Here is a 13,217-nt window from a genome sequence, read left to right on the forward strand (position 1 = left end):
TCACAGTGTTTTAAAGACTAAATGTTTGCTCCTTGACACTTTTTAAATCCTGAGATGGATTCAATCAGACTAGAAAATTAATATGACCTGTTTATTTTAGTACAGGGGTCACCAATCCTGGTCCTGGAGGGCCGGTGTCCCTGCAGGGTTTAGCTCCAACTTGCCTCAACACACCTGCCTGGATGTTTCAAGTATACCTAATAAGACCTTGATTAGCTTGTTCAGGTGTGTTTAATTAGGGTTGGAGCTAAAATCTGCAGGACACCGGCCCCCCAGGAACAAGTTTGGTGACCACTGTTTTAGTATGATCATTTTTTTTTAAACTAGCATTTTTCTAGTCAAATGGTAAATCAAAATGAATATTAAAATAGCAAAACGTACACAACGTTGCATAATTTCGAATTATTGTGCAGCCAAGCTGAATAAACAACCACAAATCAAGATAAATAAACATCATATTTTTAGGAAAAGTGTACAAACACAAACCCTAACTAGCACACCTACGATTCATTCAACCAGAACAAACGAAATACCCATCGTGGTCACGCAAGCGAAAGTATCTGAAGGATCGTTCTCAGCAGCTTTCACAAACATGACTTTATTGAGAGTTGTGAATTTCAACTGGCAAGTGCAATTACAGTATATTACAACTTATCTCCTGGTTCGAGAACATGCACAGAACATAAGCATACAAGTTGTACACAATGCAAATCCATGTCAGCTATATGATAGTCAAGAGAGTAACTGTAAGTGAGAAGATTGAGCCAGAATACTTCACTGTCCAAACTGAAAACAGAAATCACATGGGCGTAATACTTCAAAAAAATCATCTCAAGTGACCAAAAAGTAGTGTACAGTAGGTGTTAGAGGAGTAGTTCTTCCATTTATCAGATAAATATTGTAAGACTGATCCTGCTTAACAGCGTTTAAAAAAAAAAGATTGACGTCTCCTGGATAAGCAAACTGCCTCGCCATCCCTTAAATCTGTACAACCTATATAGTGTCTCTGTAATCGCTTCGCATGATATCGCTATTTTACAAAATACTTACACTAATCATACAATAATATACAGCCTGTCCACCTCGCAATACGTCATTCTCACCGCAGAGAACGAGTGAGGATTATACGCGTCACGCCTCCTCGTTTTCTTCATTTGAAAAAAGTATCATGATTACACCAACGGAAGTCCTCAAAGCGTCTGCCTTCCCCATGCCAGCTGGGGCACAGATTGACAGATCTTTCAATTTCATCACATTCGTCACCATAAAAGTGCTTGCTTTAATAGAAGCTCGCCGTCTAAAAAAGACCGCAGTCAGCATTGTACACTACAAAGGGAAGGGAGACATGGAAAAACAGCCTTGAGTGAAAACCAACACGACTTTAGACACAGGCACAGTGATTCTTAATATCGCTTCCTCCGATTGTTCGCTTCCACAAATCACATTCCGTGGATTTTGGCAATGTCCCACCTCGGGCCAACAGGGATTGTCATTGGTGCGTAAATCACCTCGGTTTGTCAAGTTTTGAAAGGTGTGCAAAATTCGTCAGTCTAACAATGTGAGTGAGGCGTGTTTGTTCATACGCTTCAGAGCAGCTCGTGGTTCCTCGTGGGGTGCTACGCCGATGGGCCAGAGTTTTGTGCTGCGAGCTGGGCCGATGGGGTGGGCGGCTGCTGCGCTCCCTGAGCGGACGACGGAGGCGACGAACCGCTCTGCACCTGCGCCTGAAACTGTGCCAGCTGCTCCGGGCTGGCCAGGTTCTTCAGCAGGTTGTTTTCCTGCTCCAGCTGAGAATTCCTCTCGAGCAGTTCTTTAATCTGTTCCTTCAGCACCTCCACCTCCTCCCGAACAGCGTACATCAGGTGACTCTTCACCAGATCCTGAAAGCGCATCACAAACGGTTATTTTTCACAGCTTTGTTTATTTTATTAATCTCTGTATTGGATTATTTTATGACATAGTCACACATCAATACTGAGAATATAGCAGAAAAGCTGGACCCTACTCTTTACCCACAAGCCCTCCCTCCCTTGGTTTATGGCACTGCTTGGCGTCACCAAACTGACAAAATGGCCGTCCCACATCGCGTCAGTCCAATGAGAGGCCGAGATATTTATAACTACGTGTAAAAGCTTTGAGGTTTGCCTAGCAACAGTAACAAGGTGCACAGATCGCGTGAGTGGAGGCGAAACCCCAGGCAAGTCAGCAAACAAACACTAAAGATTTCTTATCTGCTAAATAACTGAAACTAAGCGATGACTGCAGGGAATTATCTTCAAACTGTGCACCGTTTAATGTAATGTAGGCCGTCACGATGACAGAGCGTTTGATAATGATTACATAATTCATTTCAGTGACACTGATGCAACTCGACAGCCTGCTTACGGCATGTAAACAACATATATGCTCAAATATGCAGTATTTGAGGAGAAAAGTAGGATGACTTACCATGGCTTGTTCAATTTTGTTGTCTATGGCCACAACACTGGCACCCGAAGAGCTGTAGAGGAAAAGGGGATAATCGTTAACGTTACTCGACTGCTCTAACACAACAGCAGTGATACATTAACAGATACTATGGCAACGGTAACACAAAATTACCATAAACACATACAATGTCGATGATCGTCGTTTCAAGATTATATAATATTACACTTAATGTTTTTCTTAAGAAATCTTTCTATTCTACCTATTTTGCGTATTTAGAGAGATCTATACATTCAGATGAGCTTTCAGCATCATCTTTCACTGACTGAGAGCAGGCTTACAGCTTAATGTTGTTACCACAGCACACACGCACATACACAAACACACACACAAAATGACAATAATGAAACTCAGCTAAAACGAAAGCAACCCGAATTCGCCAAAAACACCAAGTAGGTCGGAATTTTTCCCTTCATTTTCGCCGTTCGTGTTTTGCACTGGCTCACGCAGCACATAATAAGCTTTAGCCTTTGTCACGAAAATATCAAATCTGCCATATTTTGTTTTACCTATTGTCGAGCTTGACGGACGAGGTCTCGGTCCCCAACAACGACGAGAGGAAAGATATTGAGAAATTTCTAAGCTGACAAACACCAAGATCCATCGCCACGGAATAGCATGGAGAATTCATGCTATTGCGTCCATGTAAAATCGAGCAGGAAAGCGAACGCGTGTCCTTCCTTACAGCCTTTTGAGCATTACATCCTTTGTGTGCCGCGACCCTCCAGCAGAAAAGCTCGCTTTATCAAGAGACCGTACATCCAGTGCCGCAGCACAAAGAAACTCCAAGGTCAGCTCATCTCTGCGCTGGTGAATATCTGCAGCCTGCGCTATTTGCATAATTTATTTCACACCAGCGCTGCTCGGCGCGCTATTGGCGGAGAGCGAGCGCTATTTGGCTAATTTATGCAGCGACTCCCCCATTTGGGGCTCTTCCGACTGGCTCCGGATAATTTATTCAGACGAGCCTTGCCTTATAAAGACGATCCGGTTGGAGCGGGTTGATGTTATTCCATAAAAAAGTCTCAAGGCACCAGCAGCTCTTAACAGCACAACTTTATTACTCAGCATCTATAATTCACCGCTGAATCCAGGCAGAAATATTAATTGCTTTTTCGTGATGCCATGTTACTGCACCAGCCTCATGGAGAAAAATTTGAACCATTATTTGGCCAAAAATGTTTAGTTTTATTGAATACACGGTTAAAAACACCTGATGAGGAAAGCCTCAGCTCTGAGCAGTGTTTACATGTCGCCACATGTTGGCGAAAGGTGGAACTGCAGGATCAGTTCAGACCTACACAGATGCCAAGACCTCCAAATATAAAACCTTTCCTCATAAAAACCCCATAGCTTTCATTAACCCCATTATATATCAATTAATGTTAAAAGTCCCCATGAAATTAAATGCAAGGGTTTGTTATCTGTTAGTATCAATATGTTGATATTGAGTAATGTATAATCTAATGTGATCCAAAAGAGCGACAAAATTTGTATTAAGGTACAAACTTTAACATCTTTGGGTTAGTCACTTCCGGCAACGAATTTACGATTTTTCTGACATCACCTCATGCTTTATTACTACATATTACATTCACATAAAAATTCAGAGAAAATGCCTGATTTTTGAATTTAGGTGAAATATAAGTTTAACCCTTTACGTGTTTAGTAAAATCATTTGAAGTATTCAAATTATTTTGCACAAACAAGACACTTTTACTATTTATATACAGAAAATCTGGCATGTTATAATTCACACCAAGCATGTTTACCAGGTTTTCCTATTAAATCCAAATACAGAGTCTATGGTTTGACAATAATGGTAACACTGTAAATACATTTCAATAAGGTAGTGTAAGTTAATATATTCACTAACATTAGTACAGTGTAGTTCAACATATAATAGTTTATAATTAAAATCCCAAGTTTTGGTTGTCAACATTGACAAGCAGAACTATCAAAGAAAGTATGCTTTCATTAACTAAACTAGACAACACATTTACTACAGTATATATTCATCTTTGTTAATGCTAGTAAATACATTATCTGACTAATGGAAGCTTGTTGTAATTGGAGTTGTTGTGAAAATATGGTTAATAATTAATATTGTGATTGTTTCCTTGTGATTTGAAGGAAAGTGGTAATGTTCAATGATTTCAAATAACATTTAATTACTGTTTTGGGGTTCATCGAGATTCTATAATCACCAAATTATTATTATTTTTTTTTTTGGTATTAAAACTACAGTTACACTCCCAGTCATAATTTTGCTCACACAAAAAAATAAGAAAGTTTTGTTTCTTAAAAAAATGGTTGTTTACACATCTACTAGTTGAGCTCCAGGGTTATGACGGAAAGCTCAAAGCACCTCCAGCAATGTTTAGATGAAGCTCAGTCCCCTATGCTTTAGGTGCAGCTAACTAATCTCGTGTGAGCGTTAATTAAAGTGTTTAACTCCACATCAGCGTGCTTCATATTATCTGAACATGCGCATATGCTTGGCTTGCAGAGCTCAGAATCAAACCCCTGGATTCACGACGAGTAACACAGCAAAGAAACGGATATATCTTCAATTTGAAGCTTTTATCTGTATAAGTCGTAACAAGCATGATGTGAAGTTCATTCCAAGGATGTAACGTGTATATGCACCCCTTTCATACAAATCGACTGCAAGCTCACACTCAGATCTGCCTCCTTAAATCCACAATATATACACACACACACACACACACACACACACACACACACACACACACACACACACACACACACACACACACACACACACACACACACACACACACACACAATTTTTTGAATGCATTATTTAAACAAAAACTTTTTATGTTTATTTTTTTTATTATTATCATCATTTTGGCATTATGATGCATGTTAAGCGGATGCATATAACATTTTAGTGCATGTTAAAGATGACTTTGTGGTTCAGCAATGCATGTTAAATTTCATTTGTGTCAGTGTTGACCACATAATTTTATTAAATATCATAACTCCAAATGAAAATAAAAAAACGTTCAATTTCCGGTATAAATGAAAGATTTCCTCTGGTGATGTGTGCTGGATTTGTTCAATCATTTAGGCAGCTTTAGTGCGCCCCTTTCATACAAATCAACTGCAAGCTCACATTCTGATCTGTCACCTCAAATCCACAACTGATGGATGGAACTAAATCTCTCTCTCACTTTTTTCCTTTCCATAATCCGTTTCACAGGGACTTACGGCACAACATGGAAATGCTCCATCACTACTTCCATCACAAAGCAGTATTTACAAACATAAACTAATACATGAATCGAGGGAAAATGAAAATCTACAACCACCTTCACCACTACAGAATTTAATACCACAATATGAGGATATAAATTTAAATTTCAAACCACAAACCCTGATGACACCTTTCTGTAATAAACTCTATGACAGTATGTTGCACTATAATAAGCAGGATAATATACAAAGTAAATAACCAGACAAACATGATCTCAGCATTATGCATGTAACAGTAAAAAAAAATGTATATGTTAACAGTATACTAATAATATACCTGTTTATATTTTTCAAAACAACTAACCAGCAAGGTTTAGAAAAATATGAATCTCTAAATGTGTTTTATATTATAAATCAGAGAAATAAACATGTCATGATGCGAGTTTACAGTAAACATCATTTGTAGAAATTCTGTGAATTAAAGTGTACAACACAAAATAAAGTATACTAAACAAAAGGATAAGTGTTGCTCACTATAGAATAAAAATTATGTATTTTATTTAACATTTATGCATTTCAGGCTGATTTAAACTTCTGTGTCAAGTGCATGATCCGGCCTAGCTGACACGCACCTCTCAAAAAAAGATGCATAGTGCAAGCTCTGTGATTGGTTGGATTGGTAGCAGCGACAAGTGTTGAAGGTGCTGAGAGCTTTGAGCCCGATGGAGTGAGTGTTTACAAGTGTTGAGTCCCGTGAAGGAGCTCCAGATGGAAACTTTTTTTTTCGTGTTTACCTTATGATTAAAGTTGCACATTCACGCAATCCCGCCTCTGAATGAGCGAGTTTTAGCCACTTGTACATTAAGGTAGGGTTTAAAAAAGCAAAACACAGAGGAACATAAAAACATACCGCCAACACGCATTTCGGAAGTGTTGTTGCAGCACGCAGAAGTATAAATGCACGAGTACGCACAAATCTTGCACCATGGGTCTCGGCGATCACGATGCAGAAGTATAAATTAGCCTTTATGAGATAAAAAGCCTAGTTATGGATGTGACAGATGTAAAATTGACACTTGTGTGTCTTTGGTAAATTAAATTAAAAAGTTGACAAACACTGTTTTTCGTGTTTTTACACTATTGTGAAATTCAAGCCTACACAACTGACTTGGAAAGGGTTTCACTATTTTCATGCTATGTTTTAAATTTGCTCGAAATATTAATTTGGGCTAAAAATGACAAAAACAAATTGTTTAGTTGAATAAAAAAAATCTTAAAATTAATTATTTTAGTAGTAATGATGCAAAAATATGATTATGTATTAGAGCTGCACAATATTGGAAAAATCTGACATTGAGATACGTTTCTCTTGGATATATATCGCCATATGAATACAATAGCGTATATGCACAGCTAGTGTATTTGAGCTAGTGATAAACTTCCAGTAAAAGCTTAATGTGACTTCTTTCAATGTCATAAGGTTCCCTTTACAGCATCGATGTAGTAATTTAATTACAATTACTTCTGTTAAATAGACTTAAGCATTCATTTAGTTGTTCGAGTGCAAATTGAGATGAAAGACAGCGTCTGGATCAGTAGGTAGTAGAAAATACTGGGGTAAAATAAACTGTCATATTTTAAAGACATGGCGGGGGAAAATGGAGTTTAATGCAGTGCTTCTTGTCTGGTCTGAGACCCACTTTGTATTAATCAACCAGGCAGTGAAGATCACTGAGTTTTGAAGAAATCCGACCTTAAATGTGGCTTCACCGGAAGCGATGAGACTGGCTGGCTGTAATTAAGTCCATTTGCCTATACCCCATTTTACCAGTAAAAAAAAATCATTGATTTAGATTAATCAGGGTGATTTTGTAAGGGTGTGGATCATGTATAAAAAAAATAAACAAATAGCAAGCAAATATTATCATAATAGAGAAATGCAAAAAGTTAAATCCACAGTGCTTTATGGTTTTCCATCGAGTCAAACAGTATTCAGGTACTGAAATTGAATAATGAAATATAAAATAACACTATATAGCCTTCATTGTAATAGTTCAATAAAATGATTCTTCAAAAAAAGTTACAAATGTTCTTTTTATGCCTAAACGCTTTGAACTCGCTTGAAATATCTTTAAGACACATGCATATGAGAATCTTTCACTCTGTTATGGTTATTCTTTGCAATGACTGCACAAATCACATGTTTTCTTAACTGTTGAGCTGATCAACTACAGTCCAAACTCAATATTGCATATCCTGCGATGTCACTATTGCCGACACACACATTGTGATGCTGAAATTATATACCGTGCATCGTGTGTGCAATATCAACTTGTATATAAAGATGTGGATATTACACTGTACAGAGTTTCAACACCTTTGTCTTGAGTCACGAATGTGGTTGCTTGGCTTCCACATAATTTCAGTCCTGTTGTAAAGGTGTGTATCCACGTTGATGGAAAGCTGTAATAATAAATGTGGTGAAACACCCTGTTGGTAAGCTTGGAGGAATGCTTCATAAGACTCACAGCATCACCTCCAGACAAATGACTACTAGACAATCCTTGGTTCTTCAGAAAGCTTTCTCAAGAGCCCGCCAAGCAAGACACAACCTTTCAAATACACCAGTGTTGAAATCAAGTGCACACTTGCGTCCCTGTAAAAATAGATCACTTATCCTAATTAAGTGCTGCGGCAGCACACCAAATCGAGCCCAAACGTAAGCAGCTCAGGATGCTGTTAGCTGTTCCCGGCTCTTTGACTGGAAGTGGATTTAAGCAATTACGGAGTCCAAATATACCCCTGCTGTCCATGACCTGCCCTCACACTACCACCATTGAGAGCCGTTAACTAAACACAACCTACTTATTCATTGACGTATTCTTGCGCCAATCTCACTCCTGAAGCCATCACAAACTCAGGAGTGGTTGCATAATAAACATCAAGAAACCAATCTCAGCTTCGGTCTAGAAAGCTTGGTGTGAAGATGAACAGGAAAATGAGTATATCTAACGTCTTATTTGGCGTTTAGCTCAAAACTAGAGAAATGCACTACAGATGGTTTTATTATTTTCCCCTATTTTCTTTTTCTTTCCCCATTCAAATTGTTCTGGATTCATTGTGCATTCTGGACCTGGCTTTGAATTGTTAAAATTATTGTTAGTAATTCATTTTAAAAGTAAAAATCCAATTAAAGGGATGAAATTTTACTCACTATTTATATACCCTTGAGCGTTTTTAAACCTTTATGCTTTTCGTTTTTTTATGTTGAACACAAAAGATGATATTTTGAAGAAAACTACAAGCCTTTAACCACTGACTTCCACAATTGGAACAAAAAATATTATGGAGGTTATAATGGTTACAGGTTTTCAGCTTTTGTCAAAATATCATCCATTGTGATTGACAAACATAGGAAAGTCTGTGAATAGTAAGTGAATAAATGATGACAAAATTTTCGTTTTTGGGTGAACTATCACCAAGTTCTTCACTAAAGATATTATTACAAACATGCTGTCACAAAAATAAATGGTTATAATCAACTTCAGCAAGAGCTGAATGACTGGACATTGAGACCATTGTTCAGAATATTCAGAGAATGGCTTTCTTTAAAACTACGCATGTGTATTTAAAACTCCTGGGAAAATCTATAGTGTATATGACCTTATGTAATGACCACTTTATGACCTAACATTTGTATCTGCCAATATGATTTGCAGAGGTGACTATAAAGGAATAACTAAGAATCAAAACTGAGTGAACTATGAATTAGGTTTTTTTATGTTCAGTTTAAGTTGAACGTTTTGAATTACAATTATTACATAATGATGTAGTACATCTGCCACCATTTATCCCATTTTAACCAAACATTTTTTTTATGAAGTCTTTTGAATTATTCCTAACAGAGTATAAAATGGGGTGAACTGAAGCAGAGTAGTATGGGAAACAGGATTTCATCACTGCCTTATAGAGAGATAAGTAGACGTCATTCATTTACATACGTGGAACAGTCATTTTGTGGTTTAAAATTCAATGTACGACACTACTTTTGATTTATTAATCAAAACACATGACATTACAACTAATTTAGTTTCGATGGCCAGAATCACAGGGCCCAAGCCAACTTAAGATTAATTCCCACGGAATCCACCCACTAATAATAAACATACACTAAGCAATTGGATGCTGCTTTGGACATCCAAATGACATCCAACATAGGTCAAATGACATCTGAAAGTAAAAATAATAAAATACTGGAGACATCTGACATTTAACACAATCTAGAAGTAAACCACCAAATATTATTAGGATCTAAAACACTCTCTAAAATCAAAACATACTTCGATTCCATCAAATTTCTGGCATAACGAATAGGCCATACATGAGTTCCTCATTAAATTGAGCAAATTACTCTGGCACACATATGATGCTCAGAGGAACAAAGACCCCCTGAGACTCACCAACAAACAGAGCCATGCAATTCATACATAACGTCCAATGCACGTTTCAATCATCCCACATTTAGCGCCTCTACCCAATTAAGTTTATTGGAACCACAGCCTTAAAAATGGAAGATCAGGCAGTGTATCAAACACTTTACCTTTTCAAATGCTGCTCTAACTCCCAGAACAATAGCTTCATGGCCATTTCGTCTCGGCCGTGAACTCGGAGGACTGTTTCTCTCATTGAGGAGGCAATCAGAGGGTCATCCAAAAAAAAAAAGAAAAAAAAAAAAGAAAAAACAGAACTGGCTTCCTCGCACGTCTCAAACACACACACGTGCACATGCACAAAGAGGCATGGCCACAGATTCTCTCCTTTTATCCTCTCCAGCAGATGCTAAAGCAGCACAAGGCCTTGTAAATGCTCCCGTTGGTCTCCACTCTGCAGCCTTTGTGCATCTTACGAGGAGATTCGTGAACGATAGAGTGAAAACAAGAGTAGGGCAAGCTGTGATGTCACGTCATTGACAGGGTCACGTGACTGTTACATAAACCAGAGATTAAAATATTCCCAATGATCGCCTCTCGCATGCATCCGTGCGCTCGGGCAGCCTGCCGCTCTTACAACTCTTCAACGGCTATCCAAACCCGATGTTTTTTCTTTTCCTCCCTTTCCCGACACAGAAGCGTGTATTTCTCCCCTGTGGAGAGAAGAGACGGGCCCCTGCACTTGAGCCAGGACTTATCTTGTCACTTCTCATCAGTATCGTAGCCTAAACGCAGGCTTACAGTGTGCGCGGCTGGTGAAACACGCACACACGCCTCTCTCGCTTAGGCTGCTTGCGGTAAATACAACAATATGGATCTCCACAATGGTGAGGGATTTTACCTGTTCAAACAACACTCGGCGAGAGCTCTGAATGGCACTGGGAGGCTCCTGTACTTAAATGTGCTTTTGTGGGCTGATCACAACACAGCCGTTGAACTTTGACTTCAACTTGACTGACAAAAGCTTTGAGATGATGATTTGAACAATTTTGTGTCTAGCAAGATGGTTTAGTGCCGCCACATTACACCATGAATAAAACAGCAGCTAAGCAGGCCTGTGGCTATTATTACATAATACGCAGATCACATAGTGGACAATCCTGATCATTGTGCTGATTAAATAATTCATCTAAAATATTTCAATTTAACTGATATTTAAGAACCCTTTCATATTAGAAGAAAATTAATAGGTTGAAAAAAAAAATGCTATGACATACAGGCATGTTTGTTTTTCTGGTGCACTCCACATGACCTCAAAGCAGGCGTTTTAAATACAGTTCACTTGAAGTCCACAACGCAGCTCGCATTAAGACAATTCATTACACACATGAATGAACAGGTTTCACAAGATTTGTAGCCATTTTTAAGCATTGTTAATTGACTTAACGGTGGTCATCTAAAAGTAGTTATTGTCAAACATTTAAATTTGTTGTTAAAAATTATAATTATGCAAAACAAATGGTTAATAACAATATGAATTTAATACATCTTTACCATCAATTAATTGTTATACATGACCCTGGAACACAAAACCATAAGTATAGTCATAAGTAGTGTTGGGGGAAACGCATTAGAAGTCACGTGAGTTAACAAGTAAAGTAGCGCATTATTTTTCAAAATTAAGTAATAATATTCGAGCTACTTTTTGGTTTAGTTAATTAACGTAATCATGTTGAAATCACTCAATGAGAGATTTTTGTCATTATTTGAACGCATGAAAGAAAAAGAAAAGATTCAGTGTTTCCTTTAGGATTTTTTCCAGCTGTGGTGGCAGGACTTTTACCCAGATCTACCAACTACCCATGGCGTTATTTCAATGACAAAAGTCGTGGGCGCAGTATTAAAAGTCGAGACTGCATTTATGTAATACAAACATGTGAAACTCTTTGCTTGTGCGCTGATTTCCTGTTCGTGCACAAAACTTCTTGCACACCCTCAAATATATGCTGCCCAAGTGCAGATTTTCTTGTGTGCTCTCAAATAAACACTGCTAAAGTGTGGTTTAGTGCATTTGTGTACTGAGTATGTCTACAAAATTTATTTGATTGGCTAGGAATATTTATAAATGTCTCCAATAGACCTACAGAGTGGCATTAATGCATCCTGAAGTAAAGTAAAATGGCTATAAACTCTAGCAAGATAAAGTCGTTGTATACAGAGCCATAGACCTTTTTCTTTAAAATATAATTAAGGAAACCTTGTTCATCTTAACTGTAAGCTACGTCATGTTTGCTCATGTTAGCCTCACGCGTCACACACCTGTCAGTCAGTCAGTCAGTCTGTAAGCATGTCACCTTAAAGGGTTAAACAAATACACCTACACAGCACTACTATGATTACAGAAAAGTTGTTATAATTCACTCATGTTTTGGTGCGATTATAACCCGCTATATTAAAAAAAATACTGAATGATTTGAATGAGAAGCTGTAATGTAGCTGTGGTGGGATGAATTTTGTTGTGGCGCCCCGCCATGGAAGAATGAATGAAGTGGAAACCATGGGATTATAGTCTCAATGGACAGTGATTTTACTTAAGACAGATACTACAAAAGTAGCAAACGCACTGCTTTACACTTTCAATAATCTGTACTGTATGTACAGATGTAGAGCTCTGGAGTCAGGAAGTTGTCAGATAGCATTGTCTTTAAATATGATATATGTGTTTTTTTAAATATAATTGAAGGTTAAACGGTGTGTTGTTAATTGCAGAGCTCCTCTATTTAAAAAAAAGAAAGAAAAAAAGTTCTGAAAAAGATCAAGCCTCAGCCAGGTAATAATAAGTAATGCAACATAACTAAAAAGTGCTGTAACACAACTACTTACTTTTTTAGGTAGTAACTCGATATTGTAATGTATTAGGTATGTAACAATTTACATCGAGTCGGTTGAAAATGAAATCAAATGTGACGATTCAAATCAATACAAATGTGGAATGAATCTGAATAAATAAGCTTTCCATTGCGGTTCACTTAACTGTACATCAGCCACTTTATTATCATTTATAATAATTTGTATATC

At 37.7% G+C, this 13,217-nt stretch overlaps 1 protein-coding gene across 3 annotated transcripts in view; it reads right to left on the reverse strand.

The window, feature by feature from the left end:
• Positions 1-437: 437 nt before the first annotated feature.
• Positions 438-13,217, reverse strand: part of tsc22d1 (TSC22 domain family, member 1) — an 83,538-nt gene continuing 70,758 nt past the window's right edge. The window contains exons 1-3 of one of the 3 annotated variants that reach the window (NM_001328126.1): positions 10,310-10,627; positions 2,449-2,500; positions 438-1,880 (exon numbers count right to left, since the gene is read on the reverse strand). In NM_001328126.1, coding sequence (NP_001315055.1) covers positions 1,617-1,880; positions 2,449-2,500; positions 10,310-10,395 — 402 coding nt within the window. In that variant the 5' untranslated portion in view covers positions 10,396-10,627 and the 3' untranslated portion in view covers positions 438-1,616. Of the gene's footprint in view, positions 1,881-2,448; positions 2,501-2,996; positions 3,308-10,309; positions 10,628-13,217 lie in introns of those variants that run through there. The other 2 variants (NM_212745.2, NM_001328125.1) reach the window with 2 other exon arrangements.

The sequence above is a fragment of the Danio rerio genome, chromosome 9, assembly GCF_049306965.1.
Source record: "Danio rerio strain Tuebingen ecotype United States chromosome 9, GRCz12tu, whole genome shotgun sequence".
Lineage (NCBI taxonomy): Eukaryota > Metazoa > Chordata > Actinopteri > Cypriniformes > Danionidae > Danio > Danio rerio.